General features: G+C 49.8%; 1 protein-coding gene across 3 annotated transcripts in view; it reads right to left on the bottom strand.

Moving 5' to 3' along the window:
• Positions 1 to 1,562: 1,562 nt before the first annotated feature.
• LOC148003256 (uncharacterized) overlaps positions 1,563 to 24,459 on the bottom strand; it is a 30,744-nt gene continuing 7,847 nt past the window's right edge. Inside the window, exons 2-7 of one of the 3 annotated variants that reach the window (XM_087568230.1) lie at positions 20,577 to 20,813; positions 7,413 to 7,537; positions 7,175 to 7,305; positions 5,388 to 5,487; positions 4,972 to 5,087; positions 1,563 to 4,711 (exon numbers count right to left, since the gene is read on the bottom strand). In XM_087568230.1, coding sequence (XP_087424356.1) covers positions 3,188 to 3,988 — 801 coding nt within the window. In that variant the 5' untranslated portion in view covers positions 3,989 to 4,711; positions 4,972 to 5,087; positions 5,388 to 5,487; ... (1 more) ...; positions 7,413 to 7,537; positions 20,577 to 20,813 and the 3' untranslated portion in view covers positions 1,563 to 3,187. The remainder of the gene's footprint in view (positions 4,712 to 4,971; positions 5,088 to 5,387; positions 5,488 to 7,174; positions 7,306 to 7,412; positions 7,538 to 20,576; positions 20,814 to 24,459) is intronic. The other 2 variants (XR_015629298.1, XM_087568232.1) reach the window with 2 other exon arrangements.

The raw sequence follows: 24,459 nt of genomic DNA, 5'->3' as shown, positions 1-24,459 counted from the left end.
AGCTGAGTTTGCACCCAGTAGTTAAACACTATCCTTGGTTCATTTCATCCTGACCGTAGTAGGTACTGTGATCACCCCATTTTGCAAGGACTTGCCTAACTCCTGAGTTTAAGATTCTGAACAGGGACGGTTTGAATTTGAGACTGTTTAAAAATTTAAATGGGGCAAGGGGGCATCACAGGTGGTCTCAGGCTCCAGTTCAGCCTGGGATGCATCTCTGTTCCATGTGCTGGAGCCACAGCAGCCTCTCTGGGGCCAGGGGTCTGGATCCTAAGGGATGGAAAAGCGAATTATGTGTGTGTGGGATCAGGGTTGGGCAGGGGAGCAGCTTGGGAGAGCTGTACATAAGTACCTGCCACTGGCTGGGCGAGCTAGAACAGGACCAGACACTGAAGCAGATACCATGACCATGACAACTGATGACACACAAACGAAGGCACAAATGAATGAATGAATTTGCATAATAGAAAAATTAAGAGCTTGGTACTGTTGCCATGGCCACAAGCCTGTGTAGATGGTTTCTTAGCAGTTACATGTTTATTTAAACATCTATCTTCTCAGTCTTATTTACCCCTCAAAGGCAGCAAGTGGGCCAGTAGCTAGCAGCTTGAGCCCCAGGTTTTGTACCCACAGGGTGCCCTTGACAGGCTGTCTGAGATGGAAGCCACAGATTCTCAGTCATCAACGTCATGAGAGCTCTCCGCCCTTCACAGGCCCCAGGCCACCTGCACACACACACACACACACACACACACACACACACACACTGCCTGAGACATACAGGGGAGGGGGGTGAGATGTCTCTTTGGTGGCTTGCCATCAAGCTGGACAATCTGAATTCAATCCCTGAAGGAGACCCACCTTCTGCAGCCATCTGACCTCCACACACACAATAAATAAATAAATGAAAAAGATGCTTGGGCCAGCAGGAACCCTTCCCCGCCATGTCCCCTCCGAAAACTCCTGCACAGCCTGTCCTCAGCCAGCTGTCTGGGGACAATTACAGTGTCCCAGACACTGCACAGACAGGTCTCATGTTTAATTCATTCTAAAATAATGACAACCCTAGACAGAAAACAGCAACCTGAACTCTCCACTCCTGGCCAGCAGTACTTGGGGGTGGGTGCCAACTAGGGGTTTGTGTCCTGTATTCAGCCCAGGGTCCCCAAATGTAGGGCATCCTAGGGGATGTGGGAGCCTGTACAGGAAGATGCTGATGGACCATGGAGTGGGGGACACTAGTGTGAGCTGGTGAACACAATCCGTACCTGCCCCTCCCATCCCTGGCATGGGTCATGTGACCAGTGTGTTGCACATACAGGTGGATCAGAAGACTGGGACAGCTGGGGATGAGGCAAGGGGACGTTAGGGTGACAGGGAGTGGGCACCGTGTCGTGCCAGTGCTGAGTGGGCCACACTCAGCTGACCACATGAGACCCTGTGGTTACTGTTACTACATCAGCTGACCTCTCTATGGCAACCGGCAGGGAGTTGTGAGCAGCCAGGGACGAGGTGGGAAGGGACAGGACAGACACGTGTAATTACACACACTCTGAATCATTGTGGTGTAGGTAGAAAATTTACTCCTGTAAATTCCATGTGTCTGTGTGTCTGTGCATGAGTACAGCTACCTGTGGTGGCCAGAAGAGGGCATCAGATACCTGAACCTGGAGTCATGGGATGCATGTACCAGAACTCAGGTCCTTGGCAGGAACAGCAGTGTTAGGAACTTCATAACTTTGAGCTTCATAAAAAGCAACAAAACAAGCCAGGCTTGATAGTGGCCCATGCCTTTAACCCCAGCACTCTGGAGGCAGAGCCATGAGATCTCTGTGAGTTCGGGGTCAGCCTGAATACACAGAAAGTTCCAGGCCAGCCAAGGATTTTGAGACCCTGTCTCAAAATAAATAATTATAAATAAATATATTGCAAAAACACTTTGGGCACTGAGGGTCCCATACTTGTCTGGGTTCCACCCTGTCTCAAGGGACTGAGAGCTGCCCCTAGGAATGTAAAGTGAAATCTCTTGCTGGCCAGAGTTCAAGCCCAGGATCTAGCCTGGGGTCGCACCTGAACAGTGAGGAAGTGGGGCACTGAGCTCAGGGTACATGGGAAAGCTCAGTCTCTGTGTCTCAGAGAAGGGCAGAGCAATCCCTTGGCTACACAGCACAATTAGAAAAGAGGAGCCTGGCCCACTGGCATCGTCTGGAGGCCTGGATCAGGGATGGTGAGAGCAGTCTGGGATGGGGATGCACCTAGCAGCCAGTGGTACCCAGAGTTTCCATGGTAACCTGGCAGGGGCCAGGCCAGAGCGATTAGGTATCCTGAGGAGCAGTAGCTAAAAATAGCACAGGCCCCACAGGGCTCCTTAGTGCTGAGCTTTTGGCAGCCTTCTGTCCTGTCTGCCCTCCCTCCTCTTGGGGACAGGACATGGCCATGGCTGCACCCCGGCTCCCTCTCCTTCCCATGTTGTTCTGCCCATTGATAACCCAGCTCTGCAGTCCTGTTTGTTTCTCATCACAGGCTGATGGCGGGTCTCTACTGAGCTGTGAGTCCCTGAGGCAGGAAGAATGTATCCTATGGGTAGGACTTGGCACAATAAATGTGGAACCAACACTGTATGCCTGAAAATGGATCTGCTAGAAGAAATTACAATGGACTGTTTTACTTTACTTTCAGACACAGTCTCATGCAGCCCAGGCTGACCTCAAATTCACTGTGTAGCTGAGAATGACCCTGAACTCCTGATCTTCTGGCACCTTCATCCTCTGTGCTGTGAACAGCTGTGTGCTGCTATTGCCCTATTATTCAATACTGGGGATGGAACCAGGGCCTTGCTTACGCAGGTGAGCTCGCTCAGCTCTGAGTACCATCCCACCAGAGCTACAGCACCCACAGATCTAGTCAGGCACTAGTCCAATTTGCAGTTGATGGCCTGGCTGTGTGATCTTAGGCAGCTGATTCATTTCTCTGGCTCCTTTCCTCCATCGGGAATTTCAATAGCAAGAAAGAATTCTCAGAAGGGCCCAGAATCCTACATCATTTGCAACTTATGATACCAGGCTCCCATAATGCCACAGTTTAACTGAGAGACGAGTCCCAGCTCTCCTGTCCTGTGTCCTAGCTGTGAGCTATGTCCAAAACCATCCAGGACACAGGCTCTGATTTTTAACTCCCAACTTGCATGTTAGGGTACATAATGGCTGCCCAGTACTGCCATTGTGGCCACAAACATGGTGGGGGTAGGAGTTGTTGTTAGTGGCAGTGGCGGTGGCCGTGGCAGTGGCAGTGTTGGTGGCTGTTGTGGTGGAGGTGGTAATGGTAGAAGTGGAAGTGGTTGTGGCGTTGGTGGTTGTGGTAGTGGAGGTGGAGGTGGAGGAGGAGGTGGAGGTGGAGGTGGAGGTGGAGGTGGAGGTGGTGGAGGTGGAGGTGGTGGAGGTGGAGGAGGAGGTGGAGGTGGAGGTGGTGGAGGTGGTGGAGGTGGAGGTGGAGGAGGTGGTGGAGGTGGAGGAGGAGGAGGTGGAGGAGGTGGTGGAGGTGGAGGTGGAGGAGGTGGTGGAGGTGGAGGTGGTGGAGGAGGAGGAGGTGGAGGAGGAGGAGGTGGAGGTGGAGGTGGTGGAGGTGGAGGAGGTGGAGGTGGTGGAGGTGGAGGAGGAGGTGGAGGTGGAGGTGGAGGTGGAGGTGGAGGTGGAGGTGGAGGTGGAGGTGGAGGTGGAGGTGGTGGAGGTGGTGGAGGTGGAGGTGGTGGAGGAGGAGGTGGTGGAGGTGGAGGTGGTGGAGGTGGAGGAGGAGGTGGAGGTGGAGGTGGTGGAGGAGGAGGAGGAGGTGGAGGTGGAGGTGGAGGTGGAGGTGGTGGAGGTGGTGGAGGTGGTGGAGGTGGTGGAGGTGGAGGTGGAGGTGGTGGAGGAGATGGTGGTGGAGGTGGAGGTGGAGGTGGAGGTGGTGACGTTGGTGAGCAGAAGCAAAGGAAACCAACTGCTATCCACATCACTGGAGGTTAAAACCTGGGGCTAAGCACAGTTTCTTCACTGGTTCTATTGTTCACAGACAAACATCTCACTGCAGGGGGAGGTGGGAAATGTAGTTTTCCTTAATCTCAGCTGAGAAAGTGGAGCCCAGTGCACCTTACTTACCACTGTTTTATGGGAGGCGATGCTCCATGCTGCCTGGAGCTTTTGCACGGCTGTGCACTCCCCACTATTGGGCTCTCTCTTTATTCTTTATGTCTTTTCTCCAACAGTCCCTCTCCCCCAAAGTTGTCTGACCACACCATTTAAAGTCTCAGGGGCCCTCCCTCCCCTGCCGCTTCCTGCAGTAGCAGTCAGTGGGAAATGGGGTGGGGTGGGACTGTTCATTTCCTGTTGAATCCCTGCGGTTTCTCCTGCCCAGCATCCTCTCCCTTCCATTCCCTTCTACCCTAATAGCTGGCCATGTCTTACCCCTTATGCCTCTTGGAAGCAAAGAGCCTAGGATGACCCTGAAGGCTCAGGAGTCACTCCAGGCCAACGGGCCACCCCATGGCAGCCACCACACTGAATCCCCACTTCAAAACAGGACCTCAGCCTGGAGGAGTAACTCTGAAACAGAGAGCCATGTAGCCCAGGCTGGCTTCAAATCAACATCCTCTTGCTTCCGCCTGCCTGGTGTTGATGACAGGCATGTCCCCAGCTCCTGGTGTCAGTCCTTTTCTTCTTTGGACATCAAGATTCTCCTGAAAAATGGAGTTCCTTGCTTTACTGAAGGTCACCACCGTGTCCCAATCCACCCAGGCCCTGCATAGTCTACACTCCACACCTCCTCCACCTTCCCCCACCACTGGGCCTCCCTATGCCAGGATTCTGTTTAGTTTAATAATCTTCTGAAAGTTTAATTGTTCTTTTATTCATCCGTGACCTTTCTCTCTCATCTGGAGATGTATTTATGGCTAATCTACAAACTTCAAGAACCAGATCTATTTGCAAAACCAATTACCTGCATATGCAAATGAGCCTTTTGCTGTCCAGGTCCCTGGGCCAGCTGGTGGGGGCAGCAGTGGGGAGGGGAGCATGGATCTGCCTCGAAATTCCTGTAGCTCTGACCTGGAGCTCCTAGAGTTAATGAGAATCCTAGGGATCAGCAAGAACCCAGGGCACCCTCTCCCTAACAGGCACCCTCTCCCTAACGGGCACCCCTCCCTAACAGGCACCCCCTCCCTAACGGGCACCCCTCCCTAACGGGCACCCCCTCCCTAACGGGCACCCCCTCCCTAACGGGCACCCCTCCCTAACGGGCACCCCTCCCTAACGGGCCTCCCCAGTGATGGGCAGGAGAGCGGCTCCCTGTCTCATGCATGCATCCATCCTTGCATTCGTTCATTCATTCATTCAGCCATTCTACTTTCTGTGTACCAATGCACTGCTGTCCCTTCTGGTAGCATGGACAGGAAGAGCAGGTTGGAAGGAGAAAGCTCCCACTTGGAGTGGAAGACAAGATGGAGAGCCAGGGATTCTGGAACAGAAGAAGTTGAAGCAGGGTGTCATGGGTGGAGCCCTGCCTAGAGTACCCCAGTGATGAGCTGGGGGCATGGTCAGGGGTGGAGCTCCACCTAAAATCCTCCAGTGACAGACTGGGGGTACATCTCTGTGGTGATCTTTGGCCCAGCAGGAATGAGACCCCGCCTCAGAGCCTTTGCATTTAATGAGCCCTTCGCCTAGAGTATTCTTCCCACAGATCTTGGCCAGGCTGCGTCTTCCTACCAGAGCAGCTCATCAACTTTTGCTGTCACAGTTGATGAGTCTGTCTGCAGGAGGCTGGGACTGGCTGAGATCTTGACTTGGTCATGTAGGCCAAATGTCCCCATTTCTTAGTTGAGAGCATCTAGACTGTTACTGGGGCTTGTGACTTGGCCAGGAAGCCCCAGGGAGCTGGGCAAGCTAGGGTCTGAAGCCAGTCACGGCAGGCCGCTGCTTCAGGCATTCATAGGGGCTCTGAGGTGAGGAGGTCACTCCTGGATCCTGGGCTGGAAGTGAAGACCCCCTCTCCCCTAGACCAACCCTAACTTCTCACCAGAGCAAAAGGCAGCTGTGGTCTTGCCTCCTCCGTCTCTATCCTGGCACTGGGGTCTCTCTCCTTGGACTCCATCTTACTTCAGGTGGCCATGATTCAGCCCTGTCACCCACTGTGACTGGTCCCCACTTCCCTCTCACTTACTCTCCCACGGTATATGCAGAGACATCAGAACTGAGGCTGACAACTGCACCCAGCCTGCTCCCCATCCTGGACCCCACCACAGGGGGAACTACTCCAGAGTTTATTAAACTATTACAGAGTTTAAGAGACATCTATCTCCCCTTAGCATGCAGTTCCACTGGCCTATCACACTGTGACTCCCGCAAGAACACTCTGTCCCCCAGCTAGTCTTAGAGAAGAAGGCTGATGCTTCGTGATGTTGGGGTGAGTCCTGATGGGCTTAGCATGCATGGAGCCCATTACACCCAAACCCCTTAGCCTGTTTGTCTAAGAACATCGTACTCAGCCCAGAGGGGGCTCAGCAGGTTGAAGATATTGCCTGAATGGAAGTAGGATGCATGGGTAGCTGGATGGATAAAAGGATGGATGGATTAAAGGATGGATGGATGGGTGGCTGAGTGGTTTGGGGAGTGGGGAATGGGAAGATAAATGGCCGGAAGCATAAATGTGGTCAGGTGCCTGACTGGAGAGAGTGTTGCCACGGTGTTTTCAGCTGTGGGGTCTGTGAGCTGGAATGAACGGTTGTGTGCATACATGTATAGAACTGTGACGTGTTCACACAGTCAGTTCACATCACTCAGGGTTGCTGCTGATGCTAAGTGTTATTTGCTTAGATGCCAGCCATGGATGGAAGGGGAGTTTGTGGAGTGTGTCCAGAGTTAGGTGCGGAAGGCTGCTGTCTTCATTAACATGTGGGTTTGGTGCCATTGTGGGCTGGCAGGTGTAATGGGTGGTAAATAGTGGGTACTGAAACTATTCTGTGACCAGCTGAGGTATGGGGACAGTAAAGGTCCCATGTTAGGACCCACAGGCCATACATGCTCCTCACCCTGCTTTTCTGTTTCAGTTACACTAGAAGAACCCCCACACTTCCTTTTTACTGCACATAATCCAGCGCACCTCCGAACCCCCTGGCAAGGGCCCCTCTCAACTTCTCTGTCCCCACCTTCCAGTCTCTTGCTTGAGGCTTGATTCCATCCTGGCCGCCTGCGGATGCAATTACCAGACCGCGGGGTGTGGGCAATTTGCTTTCTGGGCTGAAAAGCTGCTCTTGTGTCTTTGTGATTTTTACCAGCTCTGAGACAGGGGACAGAAGAGAGTGGAGTAAGAGACAGACATAGAAGAAAAGAGACACAAATGAGAGACAGAGGTCCAGCCTTAGAGAACCCCCATCCCAAAGGCACCTAGTTCACAGAGTCCAAGTTTTCCCTCATGATGTGTAAGTAAGCCTCCAGCGACAGGCAGGCAGGCAGGCAGACAGACAGATGTGCACACAAGCTCTGTAGGAGGAACATCACCGTCCCAGTTTCTATTGGAAAGAGATTGGAAATCGTTACATTTGGAGTAAGAAGAGCTAGTGAGCACCCCACCGAGGGAGGCATCCAAGCCTCACGAGCATGCTGGAATCTGGTCTCAATACATTCAAGGTCACTGTTTATTCTGCAGCAGGCTCTGAGATGGGCAGGGAGAGGGCATCCAGGTGGAGGAGCAGGGCACACAGTTGGGCCTTCCCTGCTTCCTGAGCAGCCTGAACCATCCCCATCTCGAAGCCAGGTACAGAGTTATGACCTCTGATCTCTCCAGGGTGTGGCTTCCCAGGATGTCCAAGATGTCCAGGGTCCCTGCCCTTTCTGCTTGCCTTGTGCACAGCTTACCAAGTCTGTTCCCCAGGAAGCCCGGCCATGAGATTGACCAGCTCATGGGCCATTGCCCACCCTTCTGTTCCTGGCATTTCTTTCCTGGCTTCTAGGGGAAGCTGTAGGTCCCAAACCAGGTCATCCCAAGAGGAAAGGTCCCTTTCTGTGGCCCCTCCCATGAAAGCTAGGATGGTGACAGCTGGGAGAAGGAAGAGTTTGGTGGGGGAACACTTTGCAAGCAAGCAGGAAAACTTAAGTTTGAATCCCCAGTGCCTATATCAAAAGCTGGGCATTGTCGAGATAATACCAGAGCTGGGACCTCAGAACCCACACACATTTTCAGGTGGGAGGGGTCACAATGGTCTTATCAGGAACGACCCAGTAACCTGAAGTGGGTTGGGACAGGACTCACAGGTGACTCTGAAGACCAAGCCTAGTTTTCCCAACTCCAGCTGCCACCACACCCCCTCCAGGAAGTCCCTGGGCTGCTGCCCCAGCTCAGAGACTCCAAGGACACTCAGGTGTGCGCCCCATCACCATACAGTGTCTTCTTGTTAGGCACATTTCTGGAAAGGGCTGGGTACTTCTTTCCCTCCAGTCCACTACCTTTGTCTTACCAGTGACCTTGGCTGGGAGCAGGAAAAATGATTTTGGTTTTAGCCATACTTAAGATGGCTCAACAGGGCTGCCACATGCACACACAGCCAGTGGCTGGGATTGTGCACTGTACAAATGTTGCACTCCACTTCCAGAGCCACCCCAGCTCCACAGAGTCCTACAGTTGGGGATCCAGGCCCCCTCTTTCACTTTCAGACCCTGATTTTCCATTTCTCCCTCTCTTGCTTTGGGGAGGGAGTAAATAAGGTTCCGAACTACCTACTGTGGGCCCACAGTTTGGATGTCCACAACTCACTTCCCTATTCTGGGCAACTTGTATACATACCCTGCCATTGTACCCATTTTTCTGGGCAGGAGATGAGGCCCAGAGGGGTAAAGGTCTTTTTCTAAAGTCACACAGCAACATAGCAATGAAGAGATAGAACTGGGGATACAGGCATAGATGGGGACTTTTAAACATTTACTTATTTGTTATGTATAATACACTATAGCTGTGTTCAGACACACCAGAAGAGGGCATTAGACCCCATTACAGATGGTTGTGAGCCACCCGGTGGTTGCTGGGAAATAAACTCAGGACCTCTGGAAGAGCAGTCAGTTCTCTTAAAAACTGAGCCATCTCTCCAGCCCAGATGGGGGCTTTTGAACCCATGTATGCCTATCATCACTGAGAAAAAAAAATTGTACCTGTTCATCTCTGAAAGCAAAGTGCAACCCTCATGGCTTTGGAAGGTGCCCACCTCTTGCTTTGGTCGGGTTGAACCTTTTATGAGTGTGAATTTCAGGGCACGGAACCCAGGGTCTTCTCAATGCTGGCAAAAACCACACCCCCAGTCCCTCACTGGGGGATTTTCAACGGGATGCCCTCAGCCCCCTCACTGGGGATTCTAGGCAGGTGCTCCACCTCTGAGGACGCCCAGCTCCTCTGTAGAGCTCCAGAGGGGTGGACGTTTCAGGGTATCATTTACATATACAGTTCTGGGCCTGGGGGCCTTTTCTGGCACAGCAATGGTTTCCACAGAGCACCCCAGAGTGTCTGAGCCATAAAGCTGTCCCTTGGGCCCTGACCTCTTATGGCCAGGCTTGCCATGTCACCCCTTCCATGCTGACACAGGATGCCACACATTCTGCCTGCTGTGTCCCAGCCCACTTTGCCGCCATGGCAGCCAGTCTTATCGGGCTCTGGTAAACCCGCTCTGAGTCTCACTCTCGATGATCAGTGAGTTCTGGGTAATACACCAACCGTTGTAATTGATAAGGGTTTCATAGATTGCAGCCACTTTCTGAAGTCTTCCATCACAACCAGGCCGTTCTTGATCTTCCATCCGGGCACTTCCTGGCCTTGGGCCGACACTTTCCATTACGGAATTGCTTGGACAGCATTTAAGTAGCAAAATGCCATGTCATTTAATTTTTTTGAACCATGGAGATCAATATGCTGTCCTTCAGGTGGCCAAGACCCTGCAGTTAATCTCATCTTCCTGGTCTGCCTGGGTGCAGTGGGGGTGGGCACTCAGTGAGGGGTGCTAGGCAGGGGCTCCCTGTGTGGATTCCCCACCCAGGTCCACACTGTGTGTGGGTGAAGGAAGGGAAACTGAGTCTGCAAACCTGCAAATTGGGCTCTTATGGCTGTGGGTAGAAACTGTGGCCTAGTGAGTAGATGCAGGGCCTCTGCCCAGCACCGCACAGGGGCGGGGACACCCTGCAGAGACCAGTCTGATGGAGGCCCTCTGTACATGTGACAGCAAAGGCAATCTGGCACCTGACTTTTTTTCCTGCCTAGTTTTTAAATCTTAAAAAGTATAAATTTTTTCTTTTACATTTTAGGTTCTGTGTTGATATGTGTTTGCACAGGACTGCAGTTCCTAGGATGTCAGAGGATGGCATTGAATCCCCTTAACTGCAGACAGTGGTGGGCTGTCCCGTGCGTGCTGGAACCTGAACCCACAGGACTCTGCCAGCTCCTAGCTGAAGACGGGGTCTTCCTATGTGGGGCAGATTTACCTTCAACTCCTGATCCTCTGACACCCAGGGTTCCTCCTAGTTACTATGGCTATATCCCTACACACACACACACACACACAATCACCCCACTCCCCCTTGTGGTTTTTTAGGGGTCAGGAGCCTGTTACTGGATTAGCTGGGTGAGTCTTGCCTGGAATCTTCCACAAAGTTGTCCCATGTCAAGGTGTGAGCCTGGGGCTCTGTGAGATTGGTTTGGGGCTGGAGGAGCCAAAACCCGACTCATTCATGAAGCCATAGGAAGGGACATGGGTTCATGAAGGCAGACAGACACCTCCTAGGGGTGAGCAGTGGTATTGAAACCTCACTCTATGAGGCAACCCTAGTGGTAAGAAAAGGAATTGCACCCTTGGTCTGTGAGGTATATACATGTCTCGAGGCATTTGACAGCTCTATTTGATATGGCTGGAATGATCTTCCAACTTGGCTTCCACTGACTCAGGAGTGTTGATCTGAGATCAATTTGGAGAGGATGTTGGAGAGCCCTGTGTTGTAACACTTTCATTTAGTCCCATGCGTCAACCCCAATTCAATGTGGGGGATAGGGATTGACTCCTCAGCAGCCTCAGTGCCACTAGGAAGCCTCCCAGGGCCCCGTGGGAGGTTTGTCACAGCAGCTGCAGCCTGTGGTGATTCGGGAAACTCTCCCTCTCTGAGCCTGTTCCCACCACTATAAAGGAAGAAGACAAACTTGTCAGGAATATGGGAGAACCTGGCAGAGGATATGATTTATTTGTAGTTTGGAGACAGGGTCTCATGTAGCCTAGGCTGGTCTCAAACTCACTGTATAGCCAGGGGTGGTCTTGGATTCCAGTTCTGCCCACTGGGTCTCAGTCCCTTGTTCAACTGTCAAAATGTAGAGCTTGGGGTAGGAGGCAGGGACTGGGCTCCCAGAAGCAAATACGAATCTTGATTTCTGTGGTTGACCAGGCTGGATCAGTGTGGACCTGCAGTCTGTTCCAGTTTTAAAATCAATGTAGACCTGACCCCATCTTGCCTTTCAGCCACTCAAGGTGATGGCCACTGAAAAAGCCCATAAACCCAAGGGACACAAAACTAGCAGAGGTGACTCTCCTTTTGGTGTCCCCGGCTCTGGAGACTTGGACTGGGTGAGAGTGACACAGCCCCACCAGGGTCCAGAAACTCCTTGAAATCTGCAGTTACTCAAAGGCATCCTTTGTCCTGTGCCGTCCAGCTGGAATCCCCCCATCACCACCCCCTCCCCGAGAGCACTGCTGGGCTGTCATCTCAGCAGGAATGCCTGGGAGACACAGACAAGAATGACCCATGATTGTGGAAGAGGCCTCCGGTCTAATTTCCCAGAATGGGTTTTGAGCGGTTAATGCGGCCCCTGCTGGGCACAAGTGGCTGCGCCTGGCAGGGCCTCAGGTTCCAACATTCAAGGCACCAGAAATGCCAGAGTCCCACAAAAGCTCTGGTCCTGGGAAAGAAGGTCAGGGAGAGCCCTGTCCTCAGGTCCCTGGGTGGCAATCAGGGTACCTCCAAGGAGTCACACCCAAGGTCAGTGCTCAGTCCCCAGGCTTGGCCCTGTTGGTACTAAGGACTCAGTCTGGGCTCAGCAACATAGTCAAACTTTGGGGTTCAGGCTGAGAGCCGGAGCTGTTTTGGGGTTTGAGGTTCAGGTTAAGTTCCAAGCTGAGGCTGTAGCTCAGTCTAGAACGGAGTTTAATTTAGAATAATTTCAAAATGGCATCAGGGTGGTGTTTGTTGAGTGAATAGTAGATATTCTCAATGATTCAAAAATTGCCTGGCTTTGGTGGTGCACATTTTTAACCCCAACACCCAGAAGGCAGAGGCAAGTAGATCTCTGAGCTTGAGGCCAGCCTGGTCTACAGAGTGAGTTCCAGGACAGCCAGGGCTACACAGTGAGACCCTATCTCAAAAACAAACAAACAAATAAACAGAAAACAGAAAACCAAACAAAAAACAAAACAAACAAAAAGATAGCTGTGTTATAAATGGGGTGTGTGTGCTTCCTCTCCCTGATTCCAGGTCCCAGCGGTGGAAGGAGGCTGTTGAGGTTACACAGATGACTCTTCATGTCACAGCCTAAGTTCTTCCTGAAGCTCACAGGCTCTGCCTTCCCAGTTTTATCCGCCCTGCCTCTAGCCTCTCTCTCTCACCCTCCCTCAGCCTCAGACACAGGGGTCTCCTCTATGCTCCAACACACCAGCTCCATCCTGTTCCTGCCCAGGGGACTTTGTATGGTTGCGCCTCTTCCGCACTTCTCTTAGGCTGACCTATCCCAGCTTTGAACTCTCTATTCAGCCATCATTAACAACATATCCCTCCCCAACCCCTCCCCTGGCATTGCAAGCCTCCCAATTCCTAACAGCTTCCTGGCCTATTGGAGCATAGAGGAGACATCTTATTATTTGGTCCCAATCGCTTGCTGGCTGGGATTCCTTTATGTAGCTATTCAAGTGAGTGTTGGGCACAGGGTCTAAAATAGGGTCTAGCACACAGTAGGTGCCTAATAACATGCCTATTGTCGGTTGGATGAATCTCACTTTTGGAGCACTCTGAATTAAAATTTCCAAATAAATTCCACCGTTACCCATAGATTAAATGCTCCCGTTTGTGGGTATTGAGGTATACAGACTTCTCCACGTTAGATACTCTCAGGCCAGGCAGCAACTGAGGTGCTTTACTTTGCACGTGCGCCTGTGCCCTGGGCATCCTCTCATCTCCACCTCCACTGGCACTTAGTGACTTTGGTTTTCTGTGTGGACCCTGTCCCTTCCCCCAGCCCTGTGACAGGGCAAGGGGCTCATCTCCCACATTCTATCCACGCCCATCCCAGAATCCTACAGAAAACCTTTGTCTCCTAAGCAACAAGGCACGGAGACCGCAGGCAACTTTTGAAGGTCACACGCAGCCCCACTGGGCTTCTCTTCCCACGCTCTAGGCACCACAGGGCCAGGCGAATCTCTTTGGCTCGGGTTAATGAGCATCTGCCAGTTGGGGATGCAAAAGCCCAGTAAATTTGTTTTTCTGGATATCTCAATGCGGCCATCGGCCCGCGCGCCCGGCCCAATGCGGCCTCCTGTTCCTCTTTGTCCATATCTCAACTTGGCAGGCAAAATCCCTTGCCCAGCAACGCGCCTTCAGCAGCCTCCCCCCAACCCCCGTATTTATTTATTCTCTACCCTGCTCCTCCCAGCAGCTAGAGGAGGAAGCGATTAGAAGAAGGTTCAATAGAACAAGAAAAGATGAACCCTTTTGGGGAGAAAGGGATTTTTTTCCCCCTCAAAGAATGCGGACCGTGGAAGGCAGAATCAGAGGTTTGAATAGAAGCTCCTAAGAGGCTGTGAGTGCCATGCAGTCCCCACCCACTCCACCCAGGCTTCCCAGTCTACAGAGCCTTCTGGCTCAGTGACCTGGGGACTGTGGAGACCCCAGGAACTTCACTTCATCTATGCATGTGGGGGGTCCAAGGGAAGGATTGTGTTTTTTGATCATGAGGTTACGCTGAGGTGTCGTTGGGCCTAGGTTTTCTGTAGTTGAAAGATGAGAGAAATAGGCTTCAGTTGTCAAGAGTTACTAAAGTGTTTCAGAAATGACTGCTTACAATACTGTCACTGAGTGTAAGTGATTAGTCCTCATGGGCTCTTTGCAGAGTGTCCTGGGCTTTAGGCTGTCCTGGGAGGTAACCCTAAATCAGCCAGCTCCATGCTGGGACTCTGCCAACATCTACAACAGGAAGGGCCCATTTCACCTCAGTGGGCAGGATGTTACAGTTCTTTGACATGCTTTTGTTGAAAAGCTTGTCAATGTTATTAAAATCTGAATCACTACTGTAAACAACTCCCATTCATCTTCCTCCCTCAGAGACAATTTAAACGTTTTAAGCAATGGTGGTACTCAGAACAACAGACAGAAGGAACAAGGAAAATCTGTAGTTGAGGAAAGTTACATAGGATTGCACTGAATTTACTCTGAAAATAGAATGTCAACCAAGAGATACCGGGCTCCTGTCATAAATCTGATACCTATGCACCCACCCACCCATCCACCTACTACCAATTCAGCCACCTAACCATTCACCCATCCACCCATGTAGACAGCCATTCCACTGTTCATCCACCCACCTACCCACCCATTCATCCAAACACTCGCACATTCATCAATCCATCATTGTTCATCCAACACACTCGTTTATCCACCCACCCATCTGTCCATCCATTTCTACCCACCCACCCACCTACCTTATATCCATTCATCCTTATACCCAATCACACTTCTATCCAGCTACCAATCCACCCTTCCATCTATGTATCCATCCCTCCAGCTCTCCATCTACCCATACTTCTATACATACATACATACATACACACACACACACACACACACACACACACACACACACACACACACACACACAGACATACAGACATATATTCATCCATGGACCCATCCATCTATGCATCCACTCATCCACCCACCCTATCAATCCATACATCCATACTTCCACCCATCAAATCTTCCCTATGCCTTTTCTTCTTTCTATCCATGTCCACATTCATTCATCAATCCATCTGCCCATTCACCCACCCACCCAGCCAGCCACCCAGCCACCCACCAATTCATTCGTCCTACTCCCATCCATCTACACATCCATTTTGCCCATCCATCATCCCACCCATTATCCAACTACCGATTCATCCAATCAACAGTCCACCCTTGCAGCAACCCACCTCTTCATCTACCTACTCATCCATCCATCCATCCATCCATACATACATACATACATACATACATACATATATACATCTACCCATATATCCACTCATCCACTGACCTACTCATTCATCTAACCACCCACACATCTATCCATCATCCATTCATTGACTCTACCACCCACCCGTTTATCCATCCATCAATCCATCTATCCATCCATCAATCTTATCCATCCATACACCCATCTACCCACCCACCCATTCATCAATTCATCCATACACTCATCCAACCATCCACTCACACATTATTCATCCACCCATCCATCCATGCATCTGTCTGTCCATCCATCTATCCATCCACCCAACCACCTTTCCATCCACCCATCCAGCCTCCAAATGAGTCATATCCATCAATCCATCCACCAACCCATCCATCTATTCTTCCATCACCCATTTAGTTACTCATTCACCACACACCCATTCATCTACCCACCCACCCATGCATCTATCCATCTGTCCGTCTATTCATCCATTTACCCATCCACCCACCCACCATCTCTCCCCTTCATCCAACCACCCATTTACTAACCCATTCATTAACTTATCCACTCATCCAACTATCCATCCATCAATCCACTTTTGCATAAACCCACCCAAGTATCCACCCATCCACTTAACCAACCACCCATACATAGATACATGTTCATACATACATGTGTACATATTACACACAGCCACATTTCCATCTACTCACACTACTAGCCACCATTCATCTATCCATCCACCCAGTCATCAAACCAACCAACTACCGAACTCCCGTCAGGCCACCCACTCCTCCATACATGCACTCACCCGCCCATCCAAACAACCATTCATTCAACTACTGACACACTCATCCACTCATCTGTCCATCCACTCATCCATATCACCCACCCACTCATCTCACACCCATCTACCAATCATCCATTCACTGTCTACCATCCATTTCTCCATCCATCTACCCTTGCATCAACCCACTCATCCTTCCATCCATTACCTATCTATCCATCCATCCATCCATCCACTCACCCACCTTCCCTGCAACCACCCACCCATCCACTCACTCATCCATCCATTTATTTACTTGTCTATCCACTCATCCATCCACCAACACACTCATCTAACTACCAACATATTCCTTTATTCATCCATGCACCCAAGCACTCACCCATCCACCAACCCATTTATCCATCCATATACCCATCCACACTTCTGTTTATCCATCCACCCATTACAGACACACACACACACACATCCATCCATTCCCCCATTCATTCTTCTATTGACTCATCCATACACCCACCCAACCGTCCATCTATCCACCCACCCATTTATCCATCCTTCAATCCATCCATCTACCATTCATCTATCCATCCACACACAAATTCACTCACCTATCCACCACACATCCATCCACCATATATCCATCCATTCTTCCATCCACCCATACATACACACATGCATACATACATTCACACTATATCCAGCCCCTGTCCACACAATTATCAATTCATTCTTCCATTGACTCATCCATCCACTCACCCATCCAGTTAACCACCCAACAGTCCATTTGTCCACCCATTCACCCATCCATTATTCATTCATTCGTTCATTCATCCATCTATCACCCATCCACTCATGCATCTACCCATCTCTCCACCCAGCCAGACACCCAGTCACTCATCCAATCACACATCTACGCACCCATCCACCCACCCATCCACACATCTCTCTACCAACCATTCACCCTTGCATCCACCCATCCACATACCTATCCAGCCATTAATTCTTCTATCCATCCTCCCATTCATCAAACCAACTATTCACTGAACCTCATATTGAGCCATTAAGCCATCCATTCCTCCATACATCCAGTCACCCTGCATCCAATCACTTATTCATCAAAACACTCTCCCACTCGCCCACTCATCTATACACACATCCAACCTTCTCTGCAATCACCCATCCATCCACTCACTTACCCACCCAGACAGCCAGCTAGCCAGTCAGCCATCTATCCACCTATCTATCAACTCATCCACCCATGCACTCACCTAACCATTTACACATTTATTCATGGATTCATATACCCAACCACGTGCCCATCTATCCATCCATCTATACTTTCATTCACCCACCCACCCTTTTGTCCACCCAGTTGCCCATCCATCCATGTATCCACACATATGCCTACGCATTTGTGTACCTATACATTTTTTCATCCATTCACCCATTTCCCCATTTATTCATCCATCATCCATCCATGCAACCATCTACTCATCCATCTTTCTATCCACCATTCACCCATTCCTTCATTCATTCTTCCATTGACTCATCCATCAATCCTCCATGCAACTATCCACCCATGCATCATTCCATACATCTATCCATCCAACCAACCATGGAGATATATATATATATCCATATATATTTACATCTACCCACTATCCTTCAATCCACGCATCTAGCAGCACATTAAGCCACCCATCCACCAACCCATCCACACCTATTTCCATCCATCAAACTACACAACTATCCACTCATACATTCACCCTCCATCCAGGCAACTGTCTAACAACTTACCGACCCAGCCAACAAGCCAACAATCTATTAAACCACCTATCCACCTATCCTTTCATCCATCCATGCATCCATACACTTATGCATGTACTCATCTATCTACACATCCACCTTTCATTCACCATCCTCTCATCCACTGCCCACCCATCCATCCACTCATGCATCCACACACCCTTCCATCCACCCATCCACATCTAGCCCCCATTTAACAAACTACCCACTGAGCCTCTCAAGACACCCTTTCCTCCATACATCCACTTACCCACCCATCTAAACATCCATTTATACAACTATGCACCCATTCAACCACTTATTTTTTTATCCACCCATCACCTACCCACTTATTTAACCACCCATCTATCCACTCTTCCACCCACCCATCCACCCATCCACCCATCTATCTCTCCATTCATCCATCCTTGCATCAACCCACCCATCCATCCATCAATCCATGAAGTGGAATTTTCTGGTCTCTTTGGAGACTCAGTTGTGTCACGTGATATTTTTTTGGAATCCCTTATGAGAGGACTTTTTTCTTTTTGCTGAAGCAGATATGTGGGAGAATGTTTTGCTGAGAATAGACATGTGGTGTTTCTCTAGAAGCAGCCTGGAAAAATAATATGTGTTATTTTGCTGGAGTGGACACTTGAGAAAACACATGATGTTTGAGAAGGGTATAAACAGACAGTGGATGACACTGTATGGTATTGGTTCTCCTTGCCACTTCCAAGGACTTGGGCTGATTGGCAGAGCCTTGACGTTTTTTCTGGATTGGCCTACTGTTACTGATTCATGAGTGGTGTTTGTGATTGAGCTGTCACTGCTGATTCATGTGAGCCTAACTGCTGATATCCTGACAATGCAGATTGTACTCACTCCAATATTCTATTTCTAAACAGGCCCACATCTTCCTTTGCCCTATTAACCTTTCCTTTCCACTACCTCTGAGGGATGGTGGGCTAGAAGAGAGGTTAAAGCTTTTAACTACCCTTATTTAAAGTAGGTTTTGTAAAATATAACCCCATAGATCTGTCTGTCCATCTATCCATCCACCCTTCCATCCACCCATCTACCTATCCACCCAGCTACCTGTTCCTCCATCCATCCACTCACTTATCAAACCGACAAACCACTGGACAACCCATTGAATCACCTATTCCTTTATATAATCACTCACCCATTCCAACTACCTATTCATCCAACCCCTCATCATCTATCCACCCACCTATCCAACCTTCAATTCAACCAGCTAACTAACCACTAGCTCTCACATCAGCTAGCCATAGAGCTATCCACCCATCTATCCACTCATCCATCCAACCAACCACTCATCTAACCTCCCATATAATCATCCATCCATCCGTGCACCCAACCATACACCCACACACCCAACAATCCATACATACACCCACCCACATTCCCATATATCCATACACCCATCCAGCCATCTACCCACGTATTCATCTACCCATCCTCTCACACATATACACATTCACACACACACACACACACACACACACACACACACACACACACACACACTTCCATCCAATCCATACATTCATCATCAATCCACCCACTCCACCTATTCCCCCATTTATTCTTCCATCAAATGATCTTTCCACCCATCCTCCTATTCATCCTTCCATTGATCATTCATCCACCCATTTTTCCGTCCATCTCTGCACCCATCCATCTTCCTATCCATCCATGCATCTATCTATCTACATGTCCATCTATCCATCCATTTATACATTCATCTACCCATCTAGGCATCTATCCATCCACTCATCCACCCACCCATATATCCATTTGCCATCTATATCTATATTTACACCTATATCTATATCTCTCCACACTTCCAACCACCCTTCCACCCATCCACCCATCCCTTCAACCAATCCACTGACCCATCCATCAATCTATTAATATTTATTCATCCATTTCATCTGTGCATTCATTCTTCCACCTATCCATTCATCCTCCCATCCATCCATCTACCCATCCACCCATTCATTCTTCCATTGACTCATCCATCTACCTATTCATCCTTGCATTCATCCATCCATGCATCCATCCATGCATCCATTCATCCATCCATCCATCCATCCATCCATCCATCCATCGATTCATCCATCCATCCATCGATTCATCCATCCATATATACATCCATGCACCCATCTACTCACCAATAAAGCCATCCACCCATCCATCCATGCATCCATCCATCCACCCACCCACCCACCCATCCATCCATATATGCACTCGTCCAACCATCCATATGCCCATTTATACAACCACCCATCCAGCCACCCACCACAAATTTGTGTATTCTTCTTCCATCCGCCCATCTATCCTACAGTCTATCCATCTCTCCATCATCCTACTATCCATCCATTTACTCATCCATCCATCCATTCACCCATCTACTCTTTCATGCACTCTTCCAGATGCCCATTGAGCCACTCAGCCACCAATCCATCCAGCCACCATTTGCCCATTTTCCATGCTGCAGGCCATGTAGGAGGAACAACAAGTGGCTTTAGAACTGATGGAATGCAGCCCACGAGTTAGCACAGCTACATGGGTGCACCTCGGTTGAGGCATGATCCTGAGGATTAAGTGTCCTGTGACTTCATGCTGGTATGGAGGTCTGCTTTGCTTGCTACTCTCACTTCCCTCTTAATCTAAGAATTGTAGGGAAACTCCAGGCGCGGGGCCTCACTCACTGGGTGGTATCTCTGGCACTCACCACAATGGCGCTTCTGCTCCTCTTTCAGGCATTGCTGCTGGAGCAGGTTAATGACTCATTCAACCGCCACGCTAGAGAAGATCCAGCTACAACCAGCACAGGAAGTGACTACAGTCCAGCTCCAGCCCCTGACAGGACAAGTCCCCAGTTGTAGTGGAGGAGCCGTGGCTGCAGAGGCTCCAAACCTGCTGGTGGTTCAGAGTGGGGCAGCTGAAGAGTTGCTGACTGGCCCTGGACCTGGGGAAGTGGAGACAGTGAGGTCAGCGCTGGGATAGTCCAGGATGTCCTGTTTGAGACACTGCAGACAGATGAGGGGCTGCAGCGTTGCTGGTGCTGAGTGGAGCAGATGGGGAGCAGACTAGGCTCTGTGTGCAGGAGGTGGAAACGCTTTCGCCTGGACTGACAGAGCCAGCTGCCACCGGCCCATCAGGATAGAAACTCCTCGTTATTCACAGCGTCCCAGCTGCTGACCTGGAAAGCAGCAGCACTGCAGGATGCACCACAACACTGTGACTTCTGGCCCCACCGGCACCTGGCCCGGTCTCTGCCCCCGGTAGCTCCCCCGTTCCAGATGGTACAAGTGGCCCCTGCAGTGGCTGGACCAAGCAAGGGTCATGCCTCCCCAGAACTTGCCCTCCATCCAGATTGTGCTGACTCTGCCTGCAGTCCAATTGGTACACATGTTTCGAAGAGACCCACTGGTACCTCTGTCACAGACCCTCTCCCCTTGAAATTAACTGTTCACCTCAGCTGGGCTGGGGTCAGCCCCAGAGTCAAGGGGGCTTCTGGCTGAACTTGCTAATAAAGACCCAGAATCTCTTTTTTAAAAAAGATGTTTTTACTAATGACTCTGATGTAGAAAATCTTAGGAACAATTTGAAGTTTAGAGAGGCACACTCTTATTAGTTAAGCTAGGGACCTTTATGGTCAGGGAACAAGAACAGTGGCAGCACTGGCTGACGTGACTCTCACTGAGGCCGGACTGTGGTGATTGGTTGAACCCATTTCTGCCCTCGGCTTCCAGATATGATTTAATAAGAGTTGCTGACGAGTAGATGTGCATTTAAGGTAAGGTAGATGATGATTTAAGGCAGACACATTGACTTTTTTTTTTCCCTTTTCTTTTTTTCGGTGCTGGGGACCGAACCCAGGGCCTTGTGCTTGCTAGCACTGAGCTAAATCCCCAACCCCCAGATTGACTTTTATATAAAAGTTTAGATCTGTGATTCTTTTAAGATTCTTTCATGATTACTTTTAAAGATAAGTAACCGCAAACTGTTGCCTTCCAGTAAGAGAGCTTGGCTGGGAAAAGCATGTTGCTCACACTTCATTCAGCTTAACAAGTTAGTTATGAATGTGAACCACAGGTTCTGGGGGGAAATGGACTCTCAATCGGTACTACGTAATGTTATTTCTTGTAAAGGTATTGAAAAACATATTGTTTTTTTCATAGTCATTCACTAGAAGAAAACTAAAACGCGATCACGTTGTAATTTTATAGTGCTTGAAAGATTTTGCTGGGATATATATCTCTAAAAGAAAAAAATAAAGTGCAGGGTTGAAACATGGTTCCTTCCATCTGTCAGCTCTGAGTGTGTGTGTGTGTGTGTGTGTGTGTGTGTGTGTGTGTGTGTGTAAAGTTTGTGTGAGAGTGTCTCAGAACATTGTTCCTTTCACCCTCCAAGTGTATGTGTATATATGTATATTTGTTGGACTTTGTTTCACTTATCAAATGTCTATGTATGGATATATGTAAAGCTTGTCTGGGTGTGTGTTGGAGCCTTCTCCATCCACCAGCTGTATGTAAATATATATGTATGTGTGTGTGTGTGTGAAATGTGTTGGAGACTGCTTGCTGAGCTTTCTCTATTTAGTCCATGTCTGTCTGTCTGTCTGTATCTATGTATTTGTATGTGGGGCATTCTTGGAGCTTGTCTTTGCTTCAACCGTTCTCTCTCTCTCTCTCTCTCTCTCTCTCTCTCTCTCTCTCTCTCTCTCTCTGTATGTTTGACTTTCCTCCCTTTTCCTCTCTACTCACTGCAGCCCTTGTCAGTTGTTAGCAGTGCTTACTCCCATCAGCATTGATCCTGACTGTCATCACACCTCACTGCTTGCTTCAGTCTACCCTTTGGTATCAAAGCTGGTCTGTGACACTTCCATTTTCCCATCCATCAACACACATGACACTGACGTATCTAATGGGAACAGCAAAAGTAAGGAAGCCAGCACAGCTGCTTGATGAGCATCCGGCCAAGGTGAGCAAGTGTGATGCTCTTGGAATGTCTGCACCTCCAGGCTCCTGACCTGTTGACCTCCTGACCTCCTAGCTTTCTTCAGGGTGAACAGTAATGTGGACATGTAAGACAAGTCTTTTCCTCCCCAACTTGCTTCTTGATCAAGACGTTTTGTCACAGAATAGAAACCCAAATAAGACACCATCCATCCACTTTTCCATCCATCCACTCTTCCATGCATCCACCCATCTATCTACCCATGCAGTGTCATCCAACCACACAGCCATTAATCCATCTACACAGCCAGCCACCCACCTACCCACTCTTCCAACCACACAGCCATTAATCCATCTACACAGCCAGCCACCCACCTACCCACTCTTCCAACCACACAGCCATTAATCCATCTACACAGCCAGCCACCCACCTACCCACTCTTCTAACCACCTATGTATCCACCCATCTACCCACCAACTCATTTACCTACTCACCCACCGAGTCATTCACACACCCATTTATGTACACACACACACACACACACACACACACACACACACACACACACACATGTGGCCAGTGGACCATGCTAGGAAACTGGGTAAGGTTGAGTGGGTTCGGAGACCGTGGCACCCAGGCACCCACCTGAGATGGTAGGCATTTCCCTGCTCCCTACCAGATCCCTGGCCTAAAACACATGACCACACTCCCCACGTAGGAACATGACCAATGGTCATGCAGATTGGAACAGAGTTCTCCACTCTAATGAGGTATCTAGAGGCCCTGAAGGTTTAGTCAATAAGCCTCCCTTCCCAGACATTCCTTCCTGCAGAAGGTGTTTAATCTCTGGCCCACCCTTACGAAGTGGTACGCACTCATTTTCCACAGTGAACAGTCAGTAAATGGCAGGGACAAGCAGGGCTGTGTCATCAAGAACCACCACACGGAGCATGGCAGAAGCCTAACTAAGTCTCCCACAGAAGGCCCTCTGTGTTCCTAGACTCGAAGCTGCTGAGTTAAGCTGGAGTTCTTTTTTTTTTTTTTTTTTTTTTTTTTGGTTCTTTTTTTCAGAGCTGGGGACCGAACCCAGGGCCTTGCGCTTCCTAGGTAAGCGCTCTACCACTGAGCTAAATCCCCAGCCCCTAAGCTGGAGTTCTTCATCCCCACCCCTGCCTGCAGCTCATTGTCCTCAGCCCGAGGGCCCCCTCCATTCCTGACTCCTCCAAAATTTCCAAAAATTTCCAGCAGAGTCTGGACCTCCGAGAGTCAGGAAACCCCAGCTTTGTTTGTCCTCAGTCTGTGTCATTTCTCACTCAGGCCGAGGGTGCCAGCCCAGGCTGCATTCTCTACTGCCTGAGCGGTGCATTGACGCTTCCCACAAGCCCAGCATGGTGGCAGAAGGTAAAACGTAGTGTAGTGTTCCCGGTTTCATCTGCTGAGTAGAGTTCCCACACCCCATCGGCAAGGCAGAACAAGGAAACATACTCATCCATACTTGCAGACATATGTACGTAGTCCACCCACTCATCTCCTTTGGTTGGTATTGCAGGTGCTGGCTCTTCCTGGCCTACTGTCCCACAGGCTTCATGTCTGTCATGGAAGCAGGCACACAGCATAGGTTGTCAGCCTGCTCAGGGTACAGGCTGCAGCAG

Source organism: Rattus norvegicus, chromosome 9 (genome assembly GCF_021556685.1).
Source record: "Rattus norvegicus strain SHRSP/BbbUtx chromosome 9, alternate assembly SHRSP_T2T, whole genome shotgun sequence".
In the NCBI taxonomy this organism is placed as follows: domain Eukaryota; kingdom Metazoa; phylum Chordata; class Mammalia; order Rodentia; family Muridae; genus Rattus; species Rattus norvegicus.
The sequence above is the reverse complement of the archived record's forward strand: the minus strand, read 5'-3'. Positions and strand labels throughout refer to the sequence as shown.